Raw genomic sequence first — 25,299 nt, 5'->3', positions numbered from 1 at the left:
AATTGCTGATTCAAGCAACAACACAGACACACCCCTAAAATAGTATGTTGGAACAAAAGAGGACACACAAAAAGAATGCTTGGATGACTCTTTTTATATAAATTCAAAGACCAGCCAAAACTCAGCTGTGGTGATAGAAACCAAAAGTCTGGTAGATTGGAGGAAACTGACTAGATGTGGGAATGAGGGAGCTTTCTGAGATGAAGGAAGTATACAGTATTTATTTTGGATAGAGCTTACATGAGTGACTCCAAATGCCATCTAACCAAACACTTAAGCTGACATTTTTTAATTGTATATAAATTAAAACTCATTTAAAGAAAAAACACAGATTTAGTTAGTGGCTTAAGGATGGTCAAGTATATGGACAGTCTGGTCACACTGTTTTACCCCTGTCTGATGAGACTCACCAGTGAAAGTCTGCATCTGAAGATTGCTTAGAATTCTGGGATTGAGTCCTGAGGACTGACCCATGGCTCACATGGCAAGTATCGTGGGGGAGTGGATATCAGTATGTGATTAGTTATATCCCTAGTCTCAGGAAATTTCACAGTCTCAGTTTAGAGACTGTGGTTTAGGAAGAAATAAGGGGGCTAAGGGCTATGGGAATGACTGTCTGGCAGGCAGTTTTGATATCAGTTGTGGGAATAATGTGAGGATGTGGGCAAGAGGAAGATAGTACTTTAGTTTCTGAAGGAAGCAAGAAGCTAAGACCATCCACAGACTTGGTAAGAAATATTCAAGCCTGAAACAGCCTTTCGATTTGAATGGTGATGCTGTCCCTGACATTATGTCTACCAGGACTTGGTGTAGAATAAGAAAGGAAGTGAGATACTATTCTAATTTGACTTAGCCATCACTCTAGTGAAACTTCTCTCTCAAAGATTTCTAGTAATCTCTTAATTGCAGAATCCCAAAAGCTGAGTTTTCAGTCCGTATTTTACTTGGCTACTCTCTTAGCTTTAATATGGTTAGACACTCCATGAAGTTCTACCATCTTTGGCTTTCAGAACAATAGAACTGAATTTTCTTGCATATCTGATTACTCCATTTTATTTTTTCCACAGAAGTGGCTGTTCTGTTCTTTATTCAGCTTACTGATTCAAATGCCAGTCTCTTCTGGAAAAAGCTCTCCTAGTCAGAGAAGGCAATGGCACCCCGCTCCAGTACTCTTGCCTGGAAAATCCCATGGACGGAGGAGCCTGGTGGGCTGCAGTCCATGGGGTCGCTGAGGGTCGGACACGACTAAGCGACTTCACTTTCACTTTTCATTTTCATGCATTGGAGAAGGAAATGGCAACCCACTCCAGTGTTCTTGCCTGGAGAATCCCAGGGACGGGGAGCCTGGTGGGCTGCCGTCTATGGGGTCGCACAGAGTCCGACATGACTGAAGCGACTTAGCAGCAGCAGCAGCAGACACACCCAGAAGTAATATTTTACCAGTTATCTGGGCATCCCTTAACTCAGTGAAGTTGACACAGAAAATTAACTGTCTCAGTGGGTTTAATGGGTGTTGTGAAACCTTTCTATATGCTGCTTTTCTTCCCTCTCTCCTGCCCAGTTGACACACACACTGCCCCAGTTTATTTCGATTCTTATTCTCTATTAAATACTTATTCTCTATTAAAATGAAATTGTGGAAGACTTTTGAGAGAAAATGATGAAAATGATGCCAAGTCATAAAATTCCCTTCTCTTCTTTAATGAACACCAGCGAGTAAAAGGGAAGGTCAGGGGACTTCTAATTTTAGCCAAGATGAAGTAAGGTCATGACAGGTCATCTATTCCAATAATTACAACAAAAACCTCTGGACAGAGGTATAGAAAGGTATACAGGTATACCTGAGGCCTTTGAATAATAACAGTGAATTAGATCATGGCATCCAGTCCCATCACTTCATGGCAAATAGATGGGGAAACAGTGGAAACAGTGAGAGACTTAATTATTTTGGGCTCCAAAATTACTACAGATGGTGACTGCAGCCATTAAACTAAAAGACACTTGCTCATTGAAAGAAAAGCTATGACCAACCTAGACAGCACATTAAAAAGCAGAGACATTACTTTGCCAACAAAGGTCTGTCTAGTCAAATCTATGGTTTTTCCAGTAGTCATGTATAGATGTGAGAGTTGGACCATAAAGAAGGCTGAGTGCCAAAGAATTGCTGCTTTTGAACTGTGGTGTTGAAAAAGACTCTTGAGAGTCCTTTGGACTGCAAGGAGGTCAAACCAGTCCATCCTAAAGGAAATTTGTCCTGAATATTCATTGGAAGGACTGATGCTGAAGTTGAAACTCCAATACTTTGGCCACCTGATGCAAAGAACTAACTCACTGGAAAAGACCCTGATGCTGGGAAAGACTGAAGGCAGGAGGAGAGGGGACAACAGAGGATTGAGATGGTTGGATGGCATCACCAACTTGATGGACATGAGTTTGAGCAAGCTCCAGGAGTTGGTGATGGACAGGGAAGCCTGGTGTGCTGCAATCCACTGGGTCGCAAAGAGTCAGACACGACTGAGTGACTGAACTGAATGAATAACAATATGGTGAGTTTCATGGTTATTTTGGACCAAGAATGGACTAATCCAAGAACTGTATGGTGGGAGGAGTCAACAAAGACTGAAGCCTGTCTCAATCCTGAGCACAGGTTAAAGACAAGACCTCTGCAAGCTGGAGAGCATGGGGGCAGAATCCTTGTTTGTTCTTGTTTTTCTCTTTACTTTCTGGTCTTGCTTGAGGCCAGCCCTAGTTCTGGAACATTACTGTGATGTGACAGCAGTATTTCAGACACCTGAAACCCTGAGATGTGCCATTTAAAACCACAATGAGATACCACTATACATCTTTGAATCAACTAAAAATTAAATAGACTCACTTTACCAAATATTACCAAGGATGTAGAGGAGTTGGATTTCCCATATGCTTCTGGTAGGAGTTAGTACCATAGACAAAGAGACCAGTGGAAACTATCACTATGGCTAGTAAAGCGTCACCTCAGCTGTATTGATCCACATTTTGTGGACTTCTCTGATACAAATGGAAAGTGCAGAATTAGACCCAAGTATATGTGAAAATTTAGTATATGATGAAGATGGCATCTCTAATCACTGGGGTAAACATGTACTTGATTTTTTTTTCTGTTTATTTATTTACTTTTCTTTACAATATTGTATTGGTTTTGCCATACATTGACTTGAATCTGCCATGCGTGTACATGTGTTCCCCATTCTGAACCCCCCTCCCACCTCCCTCCCCATCCCATCCCTCTGGGTTATCCCAGTGCACCAGCCCCGAGCACCCTGTATCATGCATCGAACCTGGACTGGCAATTTGTTTCACATATGATAATTTACATGTTTCAGTGCCATTCTTCCATATCATCCTGCCCTTGCCCTCTCCTACAGAGTCCAAAAGACTGTTCTATACATCTGTGTCTCTTTTGCTGTCTCACATACAGGGTTATCGTTACCATCTTTGTAAATTCCATATATATGCATTAGTATACTGTATTGGTGTTTTTCTTTCTGGCTTACTTCACTCTGTATAATAGGCTCCAGTTTCAAACATGTACTTTTAAAAAAGTAATTTATTTGGCTGTGCCGGGTTTTAGTTGTGGCATGCAGGATCTTTTTTTTTTTTTTTTTGTAATTTATTTTTTAATTGAAGTATAACATTGCTTTACAATGTTGTGTTAGTTTCTGCCATACAACAGTGTAGATCAGCTGTAAATATACATATATCCCCTTCCTCCTGAGCCTCCTCCCGACCTCCCTCTCATTCCACCCTGGTACGTCATCACAGAGCATAGAGCTGAGCTCCCTGTGCTCTACAGCATCTTCCCACTAGCTATTTCTTCTGTACATGGCAGTGTATATATGTCCATGCTGCTTTTTCAGTTTGTCCCACCCTTTCCTTCACCTGCTGTGGACTCAAGTCTGTTCTCTACGTCTGTGTCTCTATTCCTGCCCTACAAATAGGTTCATCAGTACCATTTTTCTAGATTTCATATATTTGTATTAATATACAATATTTTTCTCTTTCCAGCTTAACGTGTACTTTTTTTATACATGATGCTGGGACAACTGAGTAGCCACTTATAAAAAGATAAAATTTGATCTGTATTTCACAACATATAAATAAGTAAACTCTGAAAAGATAAGGAATATAAATTTTAAAAGATGAAGCTATATAAGTACTAGAGGAAAACCTTGCTGTGGGGAAAAGGTTTGTAATTACCACTAAAATCCAGAGGCAGTGAAAGAAAGGGTTGATAAATTTGACTCCATAATTTTTTTTAAATTGCATGACCCAAACACCATAAAATAGAGAATAAACTAGAGGTTTGCAGTAGGTGCAAGTTGTTGTATAAACAGTTATTCTTGATTTATTGTCATGGTATCCTACATGACACTGCCACTCATTTTATGGCAAAAATGGAGTGATGTGGGTTCATGACAAGGGAGGAAGGCAGTAGTTCTGCTACATTGTGTGTCACCTAGAAGGAGACAGCCGGCTGCCGTGACGACATGGCCTGTTGACTACTCAGCTGAAGTAGTAGGTTGGAGGTAGACCCTGTGAGGTTGGGAATTCTCCTCCAAGATGCCATGTATGCACTGGATCAGTTGCCAGTGTATGGTACTGTCGCCAGTAAATAGACCAGGTGGGTCCAGAAATCCATAGTTAGAAATAGGACCAGCCCCTCTCCCTCACTCCCAGTGACCCACTTGGAGAATTTATTTTTCCACTTCTCACTCTAAGTATGGATTAGAGGTCCCAGTTCCCAGGGGACAATGTTTTCAAGGGATGAAAAAAGGGAAGCACTTAACCCATTGATCCCTGGTTCCCATTGGTTATGGATTATCTTCAGCTCAGAGTTGTCCCACACTTCTGGATGCTACATGTCTGAATAACAGGTTGGCAAACCTAAGGCATCACACACTCCAGAGTCAGAACAGCCCTGGAGCAGCAAGTGAACCAGTTAAACATTCAAAATGACGACTATTACTGGGTCACTTTGTGTTCTTCATGCCTAGTGGACCAGCAGGCAATGGGAGGCGGTGATGTACTTATAGAGGTAATTGACCTTGATTCCAACCAGGATCTAGGGTTGTTCATATAAAGGTGACAGAGAGGACTGTATCCAGAATTCAGAGTATTCACTCAAGTATATTTTGGTGCATTCATGCATGGGAAAGTGATGATTAGAGAACAACCAATGGTCCAACCAGGGTAAAACCAACAAAAGGTGTGGATCCCTTGGGATAAAGGTTTGAGTCACCTACCAGAGGCATAACCAAGATAAGATGAAGGTGCTGGCCAAGAGTGAGGGAAATACAGAATGGATGGTTATATGAAGGAGATGATGAGTATCGGTTATGGCTTTGAAATGAGCTGTAGCAGCAAGGATTCTACCATGTTCTACTCATCTTCCTGTCTCTCGTAGAAATAGTGAACGGTACCATCCTAAAGACTCAGTGATAGAGTAGATTCAATGGAAGACATGTTCCAACTTGAGGGGTACAAAGGATGAGCCATACTGGGTGCCGCTTTCAAGCCACCTCACGTTTCTTCAGCCTCGTCTTTGGTTCCAGTTGTGGCTGTGGTCAGCATTTCCACGAGGGCCCAGCTTACTTGCATCGATAGTGCTTCACTTGAAGCATGTCGTGAACGTTTTGCTTTCTGCCCTGAAATTTCTTGTACATACTCTGAAATCATATTTGTGAGTTAACATGTGAATGTTAAGAGAACGGGGAGTTAACTCTCTGGGGTTAACTCTCTACCAGGGGCGAAGAGCTTGTGGATAAATTCTTTTTCATTCCTTGAATGTGTGGTTGCTGAGATATATTTCATTAGGTTCCTCAGTAGGTTGCTCATTAAATAACCAGCTGCTTGTGGCAGTGATTCACTAGAGAAAACTTGTCTGGGTTGATTTTCCCTCCTCCTTTGTTTACTTCCTTATCTTTTACTTCTCCCTCAGAACACATTCCCAAATAAACTTATCTGTAGGTAAGCCTTTACTGTCAGGGCAGCCTAAGCTAAACAGAAATTCAGAGCAGCTGTTGGCAAACTGTAGCCAGTGGCCAAAGCTGTTGTACCATTTTGTAAGTTAAGTTTTTTTGGAATGTAGCCATGCCTTTTTAAAAAAATAATTTATTTATTTTACTTTACAATATTGTATTGGTTTTGCCATATATTGACTTGAGTCCACCGTGGGTGTACATGTGTTCCCCATCCTAAACCCCCTCCCACCTCCCTCCCCATACCATCCCTCTGGGTCATCCCAGTGCACCAGCCCCAAGAACTCTGTATCATGCATCAAACCTGGACTGGCAATTCGTTTCACATATGATATATTACATGTTTCAATGCCATTCTCCCATATCATCCCACCCTCGCCCTCTCCCACAGAGTCCAAAAGACTGTTCAGTACATCTGTGTCTCTTTTGCTGTCTCGCATACAGGGTTATTGTTACTTCCTTCTAAATTCCATATATATGCATTAGTATACTGTACTGGTGTTTTTCTTTCTGGCTTACTTCACTCTGTATAGTAGGCTCCAGTTTCATCCACCTCATTAGAACTGGTTCAAATGTGTTCTTTTTAATGGCTGAGTAATATTCCATTGTGTATATGTACCATAGCTTTCTTATCCATTCATCTGCTGATGGACATCTAGGTTGCTTCCATGTCCTGGCTATTATAAACAGTGCTCGGATGAACATTGGGGTACACATGTCTGTTTCAGTTCTGGTTTCCTCAGTGTGTATGCCCAGCAGTGTGATTGCTGGGTTGTACAGCAGTTCTATTTCCAGTTTTTTAAGGAATCTCCACACTGTTCTCCGTAGTGGCTGTACTAGTTTGCATTCCCACCAACAGTGTAAGAGGGTTCCCTTTTCTCCACACCCTCTGCAGCATTTATTGCTTGTAGACTTTTTGATAGCAGCCATTCTGACTGGCTTGAAATGGTACCTCATTGTGGTTTTGATTTGCATTTCTCTGATAATGAGTGATGTTGAGCATCTCTTCATGTGTTTGTTAGCCATCTGTATGTCTTCTTTGGAGAGATGTCTATTTAGTTCTTTGGCCCATTTTTTGGTTGGGTCTTTTATTTTTCTGGAATTGAGCTGCAGGAGTTGCTTGTATATTTTTGAGATTAATTCTTTTTCCGTTGCTTTGTTTGCTATTATTTTCTCCCATTCTTAAGGCTGTCTTTTCACCTTGCTTGTAGTTTCCTTTGTTGTGCAGAAGCTTTTAATTTTAATTAGGTCCCATTTGTTTATTTTTGCTTTTATTTCCAATATTCTGGGAAGTGGGTCATAGAGGATCCTCCTGTGGTTTATGCTGGAGAGTGTTTTGCCCATTTTCCTCTAAGAGTTTAATGGTTTCTGGTCTTACATTTAGATCTTTAATCCATTTTGAGTTTATTTTTGTGTATGGTGTTAGAAAGTGTTCTGGTTTCATTCTTTTACATGCTTTTTTGTTTATACATTATTATGACTACTTCCATGCTATCAACAGGCAAAGGAAAGACGCCTTAGAAGAACTAATCCTGCCAAACCTCAGTTTTCATCTAATTGGAAAAATGCAAATATTTGTGAAAAAGACTGGTTGATAAATTATTTGTATCCAAACAATGAAAATCTGTGCTGTCATTAAAAAGATTTTAGATATATATTTATATATTTTTTAAAACATAAATATATAAAAATTTAAAAAATCTGCCCGTATGGAAAGATTCTCAGATTATATCATTAAGTATATTTGAAGGTACCAGAGGAGTGGATATCCATTGGCATGCATTTTAATAAACCCCTGTGGTTGTAAATATGTATTTTAAGAGCTTCCTTAAGGAAACATAAGTGACTATTCACAATGACTGTTTCTGGTTGAGTGGCACTACAGGCTAGGGTGTATGAGGACAGACTTAGACTTTATATTTTATACCTTTCTGAATATATTGAGAATGGATTGTTACAGGAGTAAAATACTTTAATAATTGAAAAATGAAAGAAACTGAAGGACTGTCAATTATTCAGCCTTTCTCCTCTTGGTGCCCTGATGAAGTGAGTTGGAGGCCATTCTGGATTATGTGAGGGGAACTGAGTGAGAGAGGAGATGGAGAGTCAATTTGAGGGTACTATAAGTGCACAGAAGACAGGAGAAGGAAAGACAAAAGAATGAATAGTCTAAAGATTAGAAACCTTTTAAAATTAGGGACAAGAAATTTTGTACCTCAGTCCACGCTCCCCTGCCTGCTTTTGCAGCTCCATAGAAGGGTCTGGAATCATTGACAGTTGTCATTTTAGAAAGCCATTCCTGAGAAAGAGACATCTTGAAGTAATTATTTTAGAAGAAAAAAAATTTTTTTTTTTATTGTGGTAAAAGTCTTTCTCCATAACTCAGCAGGAAAAGTATCTGCCTATAGTGCAAGAGACACAGGTATAAGTGGGCTCGATCCCTGGGTCTGGAAGATTCCCTGGAGGGGAGGGCATGTCAACCGACTCCAGTATTCTTGCCTGGAGAATCCCATGCACAGAAGAGCTTGGTGGGCTACAGTCCATGGAGATGTAAAAAATTGGACATGACTGAGCAGCCAAGCATGCACACAGTCACAAAATATAAAGCATACTATTTTAACCGTACTTAACTGTACAGTTCAGTAGCACGGCGTACATTCACACTGTTGTGCAACTCTCATCATCCATCTCCCAAATTTTTCACCTTCCTAAACTACAACTCTGTCCCCATTAAACTCTTAACTCCCCATTTCCCCTCTCCAGCCCCACCTCCAGCCCCTGGCACATACCAGTGTATTTTTGGACTCTATGAATTTGACTCAGTAAATCTTTAATCCAGTTTTCTGTTGATGGGTGGAGCTGTGTTCCCTCCCTGCTCTTTACCTGGGTCCAAAATATGGTGAAGCTAATGAAGATAATGGTGACCTCCCTCAAAAGATCCCAGGCATGTACTGCTATACTCAATGCCCCCAACCCTGCAGCAGGCCACCACCAACCCACACCTCTGCTGGAGACTCCCAGACACCCACAGGCAAGTCCGGGACAGTCTCTTGTGGGGTCACAGCCTTGTCTAACTCAGTGAAACTATGAGCCATGCCGTGTAGAGCCACCCAAGACGGACGGGTCATGGTGGAGAGTTCTGACAAACTGTGGTCCGCTGGAGAAGGGAATGACAAACCACTTCAGTATTCTTACCTTGAGAACCCCATAAACAGTATGAAAAGGCAAAAAGATAGGACACTGAAACACGAACTCCCCAGGTCGGTAGGTGCCCAGTATGCTATTAGAGATCAGTGGAGAAACAACTCCAGAAAGAATGAAGAGATGGAGCCAAAGCAAAAACAACACCCAGTTGTGGATGTGACTGGTGATGGAAGCAAGATCTGATGCTGTAAAGAGCAATATTGCATAGGAACCGGGAATGTTAGGTCCATGAATCAAGGCAGATTGGAAGTGATCAAACAGGAGATGGTAAGAGTGAAGAGATGGCTTTGGTCCATGTGATTGGATTGGTTAGTTTCCTGTGATTGTGGTTTTCAGTCTGTCTGCCCTCTGATGGAGAAAGATAAGAGGCTTATGGAGCTTCCCGAAGGGATAGACTGACTGAGGGGGAAACTGGGTCTTGTTCTCATTCTGGGTATCTCATATAATTGGAATCAAACAATATTTGTCTGCACCTAATGTATATTGAAATGCATTCGTAAGGTTACTTTAACAAATGTCCTCAAATGTCCTACAATAAAGAAGATTGTACCTTCTTTATTTTTCCCTGTGCTATACAGTAGGTTCTCATTAGTGACCTGTTTTTACATAGGAGGGTATATATGTCAATCCAAAGCTTTCAGTTTATCCTCACAGTCTACCCGCCTTGGTGTCCATATGTATGTTCTTTACATCTGTGTCTCTGTTTATGCTTTGCAAACAGATTCATCTGTACTATTTTTCTGGATTCCACATATATGCATTAATATGCAATATTCGTTTTTCTCTTTCTGACTTATCTCTGAATGACAGTCTCTAGGTCTATCCATGTCTCTGCAGTCTCATTCCTTTTTATGGCTGAGTAATGTTCCATTGTATATATGTATCATGTCTTCCCTGGGACTTCCCTGGTGGCTCAGATGGTAAAGCGTCTGCCTGCAATGCGGGAGACCTGGGTTCAATCCCTGGGTTGGGAAGATCCTCTGGAGAAGGAAATGGCAACCCACTCCAGTACTCTTGCCTGGAAAATCCCAAGGATGGAGTAGCCTAGTAGGCTACAGTCCATGGGGTTGCAAAGACTTGGACATGACTGAGCGACTTCACTTTACATCATATCTTCTTTATTCATTCCTCTGTTGATGGCCATCTAGGTTGCTTCAGTGTCCTGGCTATTGTAAATAGTGCTGCAGTGAGCATTGGGGTACGTGTATCTTTTTGAGTTATGGTTTTCTCTCAGTATATGCCCAGGAGGGGATTGCTGGGTCATATGGTAGTTCTATTTTTAGTTTTTTAAGGAACCTCCTTAGGCTTCCCAGGTGGCTCAGATGCTATAGAGTCCCATGTGCAATGCAGGAGACCCAGGTTCAATTCCTGAGTTGGGAAGATCCCCTGGAAAAGGGAATGGCAACTCACTGCAGTATGCTTGCCTTGGAGAATCCCATGGACAGAAGAGTCTGGCGGGCTACAGTCCGTGGGGTTGTCAAGAGGTGGACACAACTGAGCAAATAACACTTTCACTTTCACAGAACCTCTGTACTGTTCTCTATAGTGACTATATCAATTTACATTCCCACCAGCAGTGTAAGAGAGTTCATTTTTCTCCACACCCTCTACAGCATTTATCGTTCGTTGATTTTTTTGATGATATCCATTCCAACTGGTGTGAGTTTTGATTTGTAGTTCTTTAATAATTAGTGATGTTGAGCATCTTTTCGTGTGCCTTTTGGCTATCAGTCATTTTCTTTTAAAGAGTTAGGTTTGGGGAACTTGGGATTTGAGCATGAGGCTCTCTGTCATTGTTTTTTATGCCGGTAATCAGTATACAATGGAATATTACTTAGTCATAAAAAGGAATGAGATTGCAGAGTCATGGATAGACCTAAAATTATGTATGTACTTAGTGTATGTGACTAATGTCTCTTTTCCCTCTAGAACGTAAGCTCCATAAAGGCAAAGACTTGGTTTTGCTCCCTGCTGTGTTCTTTAGATTTAAAATGGTCTTCTATCCAATAATTTTTATGTTTATCCAAAGAAGATACTCAATAAATATTTGTTGAATCAGTAGTTTCATTAAAATAATTATGGGGACAAGTGGAATTAAGTATGGGTGGACTCCACAAAAGAGAAAACTTTAATCTTATGGTAATAATTTGATTTTTCTCAGTCTGACTAAGGACATGACTGGAAAGGAAGATGTGTACCGAGGCCCAGCCATCAGGGCTCTCTGCAGAATCACTGATGTAAGTTCTTTGCTTTACTGAGGCATCAAAGGGGACCTGTGTTTATCTGCAGGTGGCCATGTAAATTTAGTAGGATTCCTTGTCTGACTTTGTGATTCAGCAGCAGCAGAGAAACACGACTACCAGAAAGGCTTTTGTGGCTCCAGGCTTTTTTTCTTCTAGATTTTTTTTTTCTTTTGTTTATTTAGATTAGTCTATTTCTCTCCATATTTACTCTCATGAATTTTTGTCATAGAGCACGTTGCTCATAGGAAACAAAAGCCATTTGAATTTAGCTTTTTTATTTTTATAAAAATTTGTTGATGTGGACCATTTTCAAAGTGTCTATTATGTTTGTTACAACATTGCTTCTGTTGTTTATGTTCTGGTTTTTTTGGCCAAGAGGCATGTGGAATCTCAACCCCTTGACCAAAGAATTGACCCTCCCACCTACTGGAAGGTGAAGTCTCAACCACTGGACCACTGGGGACGTCCCAAATTTAGCTTAAAAAAAACCTTTATTACAAAATACAAATCTCTCAGAATTTGAGGTAAAACTTACAACCAGATGTCAGAACTTTCTAGAAATAGGACAGCTGTAAGGATCTCAACAGCAAGATTTCCAGGTATTTACTATTATGATCCATTATTTATGAGGCTCAAGCCTCCTCATTTAAATATTTAGGAGAAAGTCTGACTAGCTGTCAGCTAGCCAGTGGCTTGTGTCCACCCGGATCTAAGTCAGGTGTTTAACCTTGACTTAGTCTATTGTATTAGAAGGAATGAGGTTACAGAGTATGTAAGACTGTCCCATTCTTGGAACTTTGCAGGAAGGGTTAAAATAAAGGGCAGACTGGGCATTGCCAAGCAAATTGAATAAGATCTTGGCTATATTCATGATCGGGTATATTTTATGTATACATTTGCATTCAATTTTCAAAGGTTGAGCAGGATTAAATGGTAAATCTGGATCCTAGAAGGAGTAATAGAAATAGTTTAATGTTTTTCAGTGCGTTACTTTGTTGTGGTTGCTTTTGTTTTTACCATTAAATCGATAGCATAAGACTTGACCATGCCAGGGCTAGCAATAAGCTTCTCTTCATCTAAGTAATTGAGCTTGGTGTGTGTACCATCCTTATTTAACACCACCTTGCTGGGGCTAAACTTTCTTCCAGGTAAGTTAAAAAGAACTTTATTTTCAGAGGATTTCATGTTGAGGACTCAATATAATTAGCATATTCCACATGTAATTTCTTATGTATTTGAAATAATCAGAGTTTACAATTCATTTATAGAACTTTCTGAGATCCATATGAAAAATATTAGGTTGGCCAAAAAGTTTGTTTGGGTTTTTCTGTAAGATGTGCAAAAGCTCAAATGACCTTTTTGACCAGCCAATATATGTGCTACACATAGAGGTATCTAAATGACTTCAAAAGCATCCCCATTTAGGAATTCCTTTTATAATACCTCTGGTAGGTTCAGCCTTTACTTGTGTATTTCCAAACTGGGATTCTCCACTTTGAGACCATTTATTTCATTGTGGAGCAGTTATTCCTTTTCTTATGTATACTCTAAAATGTTCCTTCTTGAAGCTGCCACTTGGTTGTTTGGGTCCTGTCCTCTGGGATCTGATAATTATATGATAAGCCTTTTAATACATTCTGAATATTTGTGCAGAAACAGATGTGTGACTTGTGTTTGTAGATTATTTTGAAGAGGTAATTTTGCATGAAAATGTCTTACTTCAGCCTTTTTCTTTATGAATGTTCTTAGGGAACAATGTTGCAGGCCATTGAGAGATACATGAAGCAGGCCATTGTGGATAAAGTCTCCAGTGTATCGAGTTCAGCATTGGTATCTTCCTTAGTAAGTGGACAAGTAGCTGATTCTCATGCATGGTACAGTTTCTAGTTGCAAAAACAAAATATCACTATGATTCTCTCACAAATGAAACATTAAAAAATATGTATACATTTCTGTTACTTCATACAAATGCCTTATCTGACAAAGGAACATTGAACAATTAAAATGGGCAGTTAAAAGCATGAAATTTTCATGTGTTTGAAAGGTTTTGGTCATCAGAAAGGTATGTTGTACATATAATACAGATGGGGGATAAGGGTGGGATGAAGGTCAGGAAAGAAACTGAGAGTCAGTCTCTTCCTTTGACTCTTCCTTTATGACCTGCCCTTGTGCCTCTTGTTTCTTCGTCCTCTGTTTTTGTTGGTGCCTTGTGTCTGCAAGTGTCCTTCAGTCCAAAGTCGACTGTCCTGCTACTAAATTTTCTCCCAGGAAGTGCTCTTTGTTTTAGTAATGTCTTTTCTTTCTCTTTTTCACCAAAACAAAATTTATTCATGACAGCCTATCACATTGTATTTGATTAAAATTGGGTACTAATGTGTGAATGGATTAGATCATCTGAATCACGAGAGTTGCTGGTTCTGGAGTATAATTGGTCAAGTTTTACAGCAGGTACTCTACTTTTTTACAGCACTCTGTTTTTTCTTCCAGGTGAGTTTCCTGGAAGTAAAACCTCTGATGTTGACATTATTTAAGTACCATCTTATTAATTATCCATTCCCTTCCCGTCCTTTCCCTCTCATCACTTCCCTTTATGCGCCTCTCCCAGCCCACAGACACACGCCGCCTTTGCACAGGGTCTTGCACAAGTGTGTCAGGTTTACTCGTTGTCTCAGAGACTGAAATAGACGTGTAACACTGTAAAGTTGTTTCTTTTTTTTTTCCTGGAGATGTCTGTTAGTGATTTTCCAAGAAAACTAACTCAACGTTTCTAAACTTTTAGTGACTGTGCATGATCTGTTCTCAATTTTTTCTGTATTTAGCACATGATGAAGATAAGCTATGATGTGGTTAAGCGCTGGGTCAATGAAGCCCAAGAAGCTGCTTCAAGTGATAATATTATGGTCCAGGTACTGTCACTGAATCACCTTAGCTTATATCTCTAGATCAGCTTTCTGTAACCCTACGTTTTAGGGGCAGTTTATTGATTCTTCAGATGAGTATTAGCTAAAGACTAATATTAAGAATTTAATATTAAGTAGCTTGTTTGTGCATATTCTCAAGTAAGTATCCCCTAATTATGATTTACCCTGGTAGTATTTAGTAGCTGTCAGAATGTTTGAGAAAGATTCTTATATTCAGTGATATTTGAGATGCTTATTCCAAAGGTCATAATTCATTTTAGTCCTTTGTTTGAAAATTAATTTGTGAAGGTGGATGTTCAATTCCAAGCTTTTCAGGCCTTGATTATACTGTTTGAGTTGCATGCTCAGTCGCTTAGTCAAGTCATACTCTTTGTGACCCTATGGACTGTAGCCTACCAGGCTCCTCTGTCCATGGGATTTTCCAGGAAAGAATACTGAAGCATGTTGCCATGCCTTCCTCCAGGGAATCTTCCTGACCCAGGGATCGAACCCATGTCTCCTGCGTCTCCTGCATTGGCAGGTGGATTCTTTACCACTGAGCCACCCGGGAAGCCCAAAACCCATGACCCAAAACCCAAAACCCATGATTATATTAGACATAAAACTGTTTTGTTGGAAGGATCTACTTTTGATATTCACTAGGCTATTCTTAATTAAAAGGAACAAGATTAAATTCTTAACTGGCCATTTTTGTATAAAATACCCCATATGTGTTTGAGAGAGTACTTACTTATTCCATTTCAGCATTTACTTCTCATGTTAGCATATTCAGTTATGAGGAAATAAAGTAGTAATTTTTCCCTTGGGAAACATTCTCACCCTCCTAACTCTGATCATTGTGTTTTTACACAAAGTGCCATGATAATTACATGCCTTAAACCTACTTTAGGAGATGAATCTATTAACCACTAACATAACCACAGATGATTTAAAGCCACTAAGCAAGACCTGTAACACTGGTTAAAGCCTTGGACCTGAGAGCCTTTGTCCTAAGGATGGATGGGGCAACGCTGAATCTGCTAGAGCCGTCTTCAGATTGTATGTCATCCCCTTAATACTTACCTAATCTGAATTAACAGGGTAAATTAAAAACTCATCCTTTCAATCATGCCTTTGTTTGATTCAGCATGGAAAAGATAATTCCCTTTGTATACGTTAGAGTTGGGTATATTTTTATTAAAAACCTGGCTCTGTATGATTGCATTTTTATGTCAGTTTTATCCTCTTCCTATTCAGCCTTCTTTCTGTCTTACATTCTTTTTCTTGTTCTTTAGTACCATGCATTGGGAGTTTTGTATCACCTTAAAAAGAATGATCGCCTTGCTGTTTCTAAGATGTTGAATAAATTTACTAAATCTGGTCTCAAATCACAGTTTGCTTACTGCATGTTGATCCGAATTGCCAGTCGCTTACTAAAAGAAAATGAAGAGGGGTAAGTGTTTTCATCTAAACCTAAGTAATTTTCCATTTGCTGGTTAACATGCCTCAGAGTTTATTTCCTTTATGAATATTTTTTGGGCAGTGCTGACTTTTCAGAGGGATTTGGTGTTTTCCAAATTAAGAAAAAAAATCATGAAATTCCTAGTAACACAGCTTTTATTTTTACCTTAATGTATGCTCTGGTATGGGCTTCCCTATTGGCTAAGTGGTAAATAATCTGCCTGCAATGCAGGTTCAATCCTTGAGTCAGGAAGATCTCCCGGAGGAGGATATGGCAACTCATTCTAGTAGTCTTGCCTGAAAAGCCCCATGGGCAGAGGAGCCTGGTGGGCGATAGTCCATGGGGTTACAAAGAGTTGGATGTTGCTGAGCACACACATGCTCCAGTATATGCACTTAATAGGGTATGACCACTAATAATACAATAAATAACAAACTGATATTGAACAAAAAAATACTTACCGTAGGTTATATAATAATTAAATGTGAAAGCTAGACGTGACCTTAAGAATCTTTTCTTTTTTATTTTTATAAAAGAGAATGTTGAAGTATTGCATTTAATGATTTATTTAAATAATTTATTCATTTAAAGCACATGAGGGAGACTAGTAGAATTACACATTGGACTTCCCTGGTGGCTCAGATGGTAAAGCGTCTGTCTGCAATGCAGGAGACCCTGGTTCGATCCCTGGGTTGGGAAGATCCCCTGGAGAAGGAAATGGCAGCCCACTCTAGTATTCTTGCCTGGAAAATCCCATGGACGTTGGAGCCTGGTAGGCTACTGTCCATGGGGTCTCAAAGACTCGGACACCACTGAGCCACTTCACTTCACTTTACTTCAGGGTTCTCATATTGTTCATGAAGTAGTGTTATATTATCTGATGGTAGATAGTGATAATATAAGGATCAGTATTGTAATCTCTTGAGTAATCACTAAAAAAACTAGGAGATGTAAATGTCAACAGAGAACATAAAATGGAATGTTAGAAAAAATATTCTGTTGAGCTTCCTGCTCTCAGTAATGGTAGAGTAGCTTGGTTATATTAGCCCTCATGCAAATAATGATTATATCATTAGGTGGCTTAATGGTAAAGAACCTGCATGTCAACCAGGAGATGCAGGTTTGATCCCTGGATTGGGAAGATCCCATGGAGAAGGAAATGGCAACCCACTCCAGTATTCTTGCCTGGAAATATGGATGGAGGAGCCTGGTGGCTGTAACTAAAGAGACAGACTCAACTTAGTGACTAAACAGGAGCAGCAGCATGCTTCCCTGAAACAAAAACCCCACACTATTTGAAAGTACTGGTGAGTGGTGAAAAGCAGGTAAAAACTGAAGGGAAATGAATGCCTGAAAGACAGAAACTATACGGGGTAAAATTTGCATATATCTGGCTGGTCTCTGAGGGCATGCCACAATTTTTATATGTGGGAACCCAGAAAGCCATAGTATTTATTTACTAAGTAGACAGTGGGGTCAGAACAGTTTGAAATTAGAAGAATGATGGAAATTTACGGTGGAAATCCTGGGGAAAAGAGGGCCATAGATACAGTGAGTCTCAAAATAAATTTTCAACTCTGTACAAATCATTGTGTATAGGAGAAATACAGGAGAACTATGTACAGTTCCTCTGATTATGCATGTACAGGAGAAGACTAGTAAACCTGGCATAAAGCAGTAGCTGTCAGCTGAAAGAACTGAATGGAGAATTCAGTTGCAACACACTGTGGAGGAGATGATGTTTAGGGTTTTCTCCCAGCCAAGTTAACTGCCTGCTCCAAAAACATCTTAGATTAAAAGTCTTTGCATTTTATCATTCACAATTGTCTGTATATAGTAATAAATTTGAAAGTAAATAAAATTGCTAGAAGTGCAAGGATTTTGGAAAATGTGAGTAGCTGAGAAAAAGCAATCAATAGAAATTGGGCCTGATGTGGCCCAGATATTACAATTAGCAGATAAAAAATTAAAGCGTCGATTGTAAATTTGTTATTAAAGACTTTAGTGCAAAATAATTACAGTGAATGAATAGAGGACATGGAAACTAAAAAAGCTAAAAAAAATGTTTAAGAACTTAAAAGTTCTATATCAGAGTTCAACCAGAGAAGCAGAACTGATAGGAGTTAAAAATATGAAGAGGTTTCTGGTTTTTTTTCCTTTTTTTTTTTTTAAACACTTTTTTTTTAACATGGAATAAACAGCATAAACAGTTTTAGACCTTGCTAAGCAAGTCCAAAAACCAGTAGGATAGATTGTAGAAAAGGAAGTCCATAGGCAGTCTACAGGTCATGGGTACAAGTCAAGGCTGCTGTTCACTGGTTAAATTGGTCATCTCACATTTTACTGTAAGCAGCAAGAGGAAACCAGGTCATACCTTCACCAGTTTCCTTGGAAATTTCCTCAAGTCAGTATCCAAGTTTGTTTATAAATTCTGCTTTCCACAGAACTTGCAGGACACAATTTCACTAAGCTCTCTGTAAGTACATAACAAGGATCCATCTTACTCCAGTTTATAATAACAAGTTTCCTCTGATCCTCCAGGACCAGCTTTCTACAAGCAGTTTATGAACTTTCACTGGCTCTTCTTCAAGACCACATTTCTGTTAATAGTTTGTTCAAGGGATTTAGATTTTCTTCATTATGTTCACTAGAATTCTTGTAGCCTCTACCCATTATCTGGTTCCAGAAACAGTCCCACAATTTTAGGTATTTGTTGTTGTAGCACCTCACTTCCAGATACCAAAATCTGTATTAGTGTTTTATTGCTGCCATAACAGATAATCACAACATCCATAATTTCACAGTTCTGTAGGTTAGACATTAGTCTCATGGGTTAAAGTTAAAATGTTGGCAGGGTGCTGTTGCTTACTGAACAATCCACTTTCAATCTCATTAAGGTTGTTGGCCAGATTCATTTCTTTGCAGTTATAGATTATAGGTCTCTCTTTCCTTGCTGGCTGTTAGCCAGGGGTTGGTCTGTGTTGTGTAAGGTAATATATTCACAGATTCCATGGAGGAAAGCATGGACATCTTTGGGAAACCATTCTGCCCGCTACAAGTACAATAACTGAAAGGGATAATTTGCGGGGTGGCCTAACACAAAGCTAGAGATCACTGAGAAGAGTGAAAGTATTAGAGTTAGTGAACTGGAAGATATTGCTATAAAAAGTAATTTGGAGACTAGAAAGAAAACAGATTAAAGAAAAATAAACAGAGCTTCAGAGAACAATAGAATAGTATCAGGTGGCCTACCACTTGATACATAATTGGAATTCTAGAGGGAGATGTGAGAGAATGGAGCAAAACAGATGCTTGAAGAAATAATGAACAAGTATTTGCCAGTATGCATTTCTTTTAGAAGTGCAAGATTGATCTAACAGTCAATAGTTGACATAATATTCCTCATCTAAAGAATAAAGGGTAAAAATCTTAACATCTTAACAGATGCTAAAAAAGCAATTGATAAAATTCAATGGCAATTTGTAATTAAATCTCTCTTTTCAAGAATTCCCTGACAGTTCCATGGTTAGGACTTGGCACTTTCACTGCTGAGGCATGGGTTCAATACCTGATCAGGGAACTGAGATCCTGTGGAGGAGGAACTGAGGTCTTGAGGGCTTCCCTGATGGCTCAGACTGTAAAGAAGCCTCCTGCAATGCAGGAGACGCGCGTTCTGTCCCTGGGTTGGGAAGATCCCCTGGGGGAGGGCATGGCAACCCACTCCAGTATTCTTGCCTGGAGAATTCTATGGACAGGGGAGCCTGGCTGGCAGCAGTCCATAGGGTTGCAAAAAGGCGGATAGGACTGTGTAACTAAGCACAGCGCAAGGTGTGGCCAAAAAAAAAAAATCTCTTTTCAAAGCAAATAATAGGAACATTATTATTATGATAAACATACCCCCCCCAAAATCTCCAATACACTAATATTTATTGGTGAAATATGAAAGACTTTCCCCTTAAGATTATGGATGAGACTAGGATGCCTGCTTATCCTGTTTTTTAAGTAACATTTTACTGGAAAGTCCTACTTGGTACAATAAGTTAAGAAAAATATATAAAGATTTGAAAGGGGACATGAAACTATCTTTGTTTACAACATGATTGTGTATATAGAAAATGTGAAATAATCTATATATTATCTGTTAGAATTGATATGAGTTTACCAGAATTACTGGATAGGCTAATATCCAGAATCAGTTTTGTTTCTACATACCAGCAGCTAGTCAATATGAAACAATTTTGAAAAGATGGTAGGTATCATTTTAGTAAAAATCAGATCCTTAGGAATAAATCTACCAAAAACTTTGTGTATTTCTACACAAGATATAAAATGTTATTTAACAAGTATGACTTGAATAAGTAGAGGGATATATCAAGTTCTTAGAATATTCAATACTGTAAAGATACCACATCTTCTTTGATCCACTGATTCACTGAATCCTTGATCAGAATTTCAATTGACTTCTTTTAAATACCAAACAGAAATGCATGCATTTTTGTATCAAAGGACATCCCAAATGTGCTTTTTCATAATAGCCCCCAAATGAAAGCAAGTCAAACATCCATTAATGCTTTAATCAAAAAATAAAATTTGGCATATTTATAAAATCATCCCCAAGAAAAAGAAATGCAAAAAAGCAAAATGGTTGTCTGAGAGGTCCTTGCAAATATCTAAGAAAGGAAGAGAAGCAAAAGGCAAAGGAGAAAAGGAAAGTGATACCCAGCTGAATGCAGAGTTTCAGAGAATAGCATGGAGAGATAAAGCCTTCCAAAGTGAACAATGCAGAGAAATAGAGGAAAACAATAGAACAGAAAAGACTAGAGATCTCTTCAAGAAAATTAGAGGTACCAAGGGAACATTTCATGCAAAGATGGGCACAATAAAGGACAGAAATTATATTAACCTAACAGAAGCAGAAGATATTAAGAAGAGATGGCAAAAATACACAAAATAACTATACAAAATAATCTTTATGACCCAGATAACCACGATGGTGTGATCACTCACCTAGAAACAGACGTCCTGGAGTGTGAAGTCAAGTAGGCCTTAGGAAGCATCACTACAAACAAAGCTAGTGGAGGTGATGGAATTCCAGTTGAGCTATTTCAAATCCTAAAAGATGATGCTATTAATGTGTTGCACTCAATATGTTAGCAAATTTGGAAACCTCAGGAGTCTCCACAGGACTGGGAAAGATCAATTTTCATTCCAATCTCAAAGAAGGGCAATGCCAAAGAACGTTCAAACTACTGCACAATTGCTCTCACTTCACATTCTAGCAAGTTCATGCTCAAAATTCTCCAAGCTAGACTTCAGCAGTACATGAACTGAGAACCTCCAGATATACAAGCTGGATTTAGAAAAGGCAGAGGAACCAGAGATCAAGTTGTCAGCATTGGTTGGATCATAGAGAGAGCTGGGGAAATCTAGAAAACATCTAGTTCTGCTTCACTGACTATATTAAAGTCTTTGATTGTGTGGGTCACAACACAGTGTGGAAAATTATTAAAGAGATGGGAATACAAGCTTACCTGCCTCCTGAGAAACCTGTATGTAGGTCAAGAAGAAACAGTTAGAACTGGACTGGTTCCAGATTGGGAAAGGAGTACATCAAAGTTGTATATTGTCACCCTGCTTATTTAACATATATGCAGAGTACATCATGCAAAATCCTGGGCTGGATGATTCTCAAGCTGGAATCAAGATTGTCAGGAAAAATATCAATAACTTCAGATATGCAGATGACATCACCCTTATGGCAGAAAGTGAAGAGGAACTAAAGAGCCTCTTGATGAAGGAGAAAGAGGAGAATGAAGAAGCTGGCTTAAAACTCAGCATTCAAAAAACTAAGATCATGACATCTGATTCTATCACTTCATGACAAATAGATGAGGAAACAATGAAAACAGTGAGAGACTTTATTTTCTTGGGCTCCAAAATCACTATAGATGGTGATTGCCGCCATGAAATTAAGACACTTGTTTCTTGGAAGAAAAGCTATGACCAACCTAGACAGCATATTAAAAAGCAGAGACATTACTTTGCCAACGAAGGTCCATCTAGTCAAAACTATGGTCTTTCCAGTAGTCATGTACGGATGTGAAAGCTGGACCATAAAAAAGGCTGAGCACCAAAGAATTGAAGCTTTGAATTGTGGTGTTGGAGAAGACTCTTGAGAGTCATTTGGACTGCAAGATCAAACCAGTCAATCCTAAAGGAAATCAACCCTGAATATTCATTTGAAGGACTGATGATGAAGCTCCAGTACTTTGGCCACCTGATGTGAAGAGCTGGCTCACTGGGGAAAAAACCCTGATGCTGGGAAAGTCGAAGGCAGGAGGAGAAGGGGACTACAGAAGACGAGATGGTTGGATGGCATCACCAACTGGTGGACATGAATTTGAGCCGGCTCCAGGAGATGGCAAAGCTCAGGGAAGCCTGGTGTGCTGCAGTCCGTGGGGTCGCAAAGAGTTGGACATCACTGAGTGACTGAACAATAAACAACATATAGTCAATAGTATATGTACAGTAATAGAGATGAAAAAATTGTCATGGTTATTCAGTGGACATGAGTTTGAGCAAACTCTGGGAGATAGTGAAAGTCAGGGAAGCCTACCATGCTGCAGTCCATGGGGTTGCAAAGAGTCAGACATGACTGAGTGACTGAACAACAGCAACAACCATTGATAAATGTGACCACATGGATAAATCTCAAAGAAGTCACATACAAACAAATACATTCTGTAGAGTTCTATATAAGTTAATTTCAGATTTAGCTGGCACAACTAATCTATGGTATTACAAGGTAAGATAGTGTTTATCTTTAGGGCATCAGCATAGTACTGCTTGGAAGGTGGCAAGTAGGTGGCTTCTGAAGTGTTTGAAATATTGTAACAAATTAATAGATTTGTTATAATTCATTTATGACCTGCAGATACAGTTTTTTAATAATTTACCTATGATTTAATTATGTGTCAGGTGTAACAGAGTACTGTAAAACTTAATCAAATTAAAAGGATAAGAAACAATTATTTTCCCCACACAATTTCTGTAGGCCAGGGATTTGGGAGTATTTTAGCTGAGTGGTTTCTGCTTGAGGTCTTTTGTGAGGATGCATTTAAGATATTGGCCAGAGTTGCAATCATTTGAAGGCTTGACAGAAGCTGGAAAATCTGCTTTCAGGTATCTCACACACATGACTGGTACCTTCAAGCAGACTGTTGGCAGAACACCTCAGTTCCTTGTTGGGTAGACATCTCCATATTGCTGCTTGAATGTCCTCATAATATTAAGGATTGCTTCCCTCAGAGCAGGTGATACAAGAGAGTGCCAAGTGGAAGTCACAATCATTTTTACGACCTTGTCTTTGAAAACACATCCCAACATTTCTGCAGCATTTTGTTGGATAAAAAAGGTCAGCTCTATTCAGTGTGAGTGGGGACAACACAAGGGATCGAACCTCAGGAAACATTCACTGGGGCATCTTCAAGGTGGGCACTGTGTTGGTTTTCTAGGGCTGCCGAACAAAATACCACAGACTAGGAGACTAACACAGCAGAAAGTTATTTTCTCACAGCCCTGGGGGCTAGGAAATCAAAGATCAGAATACCAGTACCAGTAGGGTTGATGTCCACTGGGAGCTTTCACTTGGGTTGGGCTGACTACCTTCTCAGTGTGTGCTCACATCATCTTCCTTTGGTGCCTGTGGAGGGAGAGAGCCAGCGAGCGAGAGAGCAGGAGTGGGAGCTGAAGCGCTCTCTGTTGTCTCTTTAAAGATTTTAATCCTGCCAGATCAGGACCCCACACTTACGACCTAATTTAACCTTAATTATTTCTTGGAGGCCCCTTCTCCAGATAGGTCACACTGTATGTTAGGGCTTCAATATATGAATTTGGTGGGAGGGATAGGGGAATGCAAGCATTCAGTCCACAATAGTTACTTCGTGTATTTTTCTGTATTTTTGTTATAATAAAATACAAAGTTAACTTTTAAAAATGGGTGATAATTTCTCAGGCCTGTACAAAGAAGTAGTCTTTAGAGTTAAAAAACAAAATCAAAAAAAGCACCAAATGTTGGTAGAATGACAGACAAAGATAAACACAGGCAAGTACATTCTAACTGAATTTTTTTTAGCATCAAGAATAAAGAAAAGGTTCTAAATTTTATGTAAAGATAATTTGACCCATAGTTTTACTTCAGGTTTCTCTCAGCTGGATTGCATGCAGGGCAGCAGTGGAGCAGTGTCTTAATAGTGCTGTTCATTTTAATTATATTTTATATTTCCTTGATTGAATACTTCCCAATTTATTTATATTCATTCTTCTATTAATTGGCATTTGGAATGTTTTCTGTTTTGAGCACTTATTAATAATGAAATGGCTATAAACAACATCTCTGTACCTAATACCACACTATGGTTTCATTACCGTAGTTTTCTCTCTTTGTATGTAAGCATGCATTTCTATAGGGTATACATCTAGGAATAGAATTGCTAGATCATTGGGTATACATCTCTTTACTAGGTAAGTTGGGCTTTTTTCAAAGTGATTGTACCGATTTACATTCTAGCCAGCAGTGTGAGATTTCCGGAGGCTTGATACTGTCAAATTTTTAAAATTTTCCTAATATAATTTTACTAATCTATATATTTTTTTATTGACATATAACTCACATGTCATAAAATTCACCTTTTTAAAGTGTATAATTCAGTGGTCTTTATAGTATGTTCACAAAGTTGTATAACCACTACCACTAACTCCAGAACACTTTTACCACCTTAAAAAGAAACCCACAACCCATTAACAGACCCATTCCCTATACTGCCCTCCCCTCAAGCCCTGGAAAACATTAATCTGCTTCCCATCTCTATGGATTTGCCTGTTCTGGACATTTCATATAAATGCAATCAAACAGTATGTGGTCTTTAGTTGTTGGTTTCTTTGGCTCAGCAGTAAAGAATACGCTTGCAATTCAGGTGATTTGGGAGATGTGGGTTCGATCCCTGGGCCCAGAAGATCCCTGGAGGAAATGGCAGCCCACTCCAGTATTCTTTCTTGCCTGGAAAATCCCATGGACAGAGGAGCCTGGAAGGCTATACAGTCCATGGGGTTGTAAAGAGTTGGATACCACTGAGTGACTGAACACACAATAATGTTTTCAGGGTTCATCTATGTTATAGAGGTATCAGTACTTCATTCGTTTTATGGCTCACTAGTATTCCACTGGGTGGCTCTATCATATTTTATTTTCATTCATCTGTTGATGGACATTTGGGTTGTTTCCACTGTTTGACTTTTATGAATAATACCACTATTAGCAGTTATTCATAATTTTTTTATGTGGACGTGTTTTTGGTTCTTATGGACATTTACCTGTGAGTAGAATCCCCAGGTCTTAATGGAACTATGTTTAACTTTTTGAGGAATGCCAAACTGTTTTACAAAGTGGTTGCACCATTTTGCATTCTTGACAG

General features: G+C 39.2%; 1 protein-coding gene across 3 annotated transcripts in view; it reads left to right on the top strand.

The window, feature by feature from the left end:
• The window catches only part of LOC102282757 (coatomer subunit gamma-2), an 88,172-nt gene that overhangs the window by 29,900 nt on the left and 32,973 nt on the right, over window positions 1–25,299 (top strand). For 2 of the 3 annotated variants that reach the window (XM_070369012.1, XM_070369013.1), the window contains 4 exons: window positions 11,383–11,458; window positions 13,214–13,306; window positions 14,284–14,370; window positions 15,660–15,817. The exons of the other annotated variant lie outside the window; for it this stretch is intronic. In XM_070369012.1, the coding sequence (XP_070225113.1) occupies window positions 11,383–11,458; window positions 13,214–13,306; window positions 14,284–14,370; window positions 15,660–15,817 (414 nt within the window). The remainder of the gene's footprint in view (window positions 1–11,382; window positions 11,459–13,213; window positions 13,307–14,283; window positions 14,371–15,659; window positions 15,818–25,299) is intronic. 3 annotated transcript variants of the gene reach the window in all.

Source organism: Bos mutus, chromosome 4, assembly GCF_027580195.1.
Source record: "Bos mutus isolate GX-2022 chromosome 4, NWIPB_WYAK_1.1, whole genome shotgun sequence".
NCBI lineage: Eukaryota > Metazoa > Chordata > Mammalia > Artiodactyla > Bovidae > Bos > Bos mutus.
This window is presented reverse-complemented; position numbering and strand designations above follow the sequence as displayed.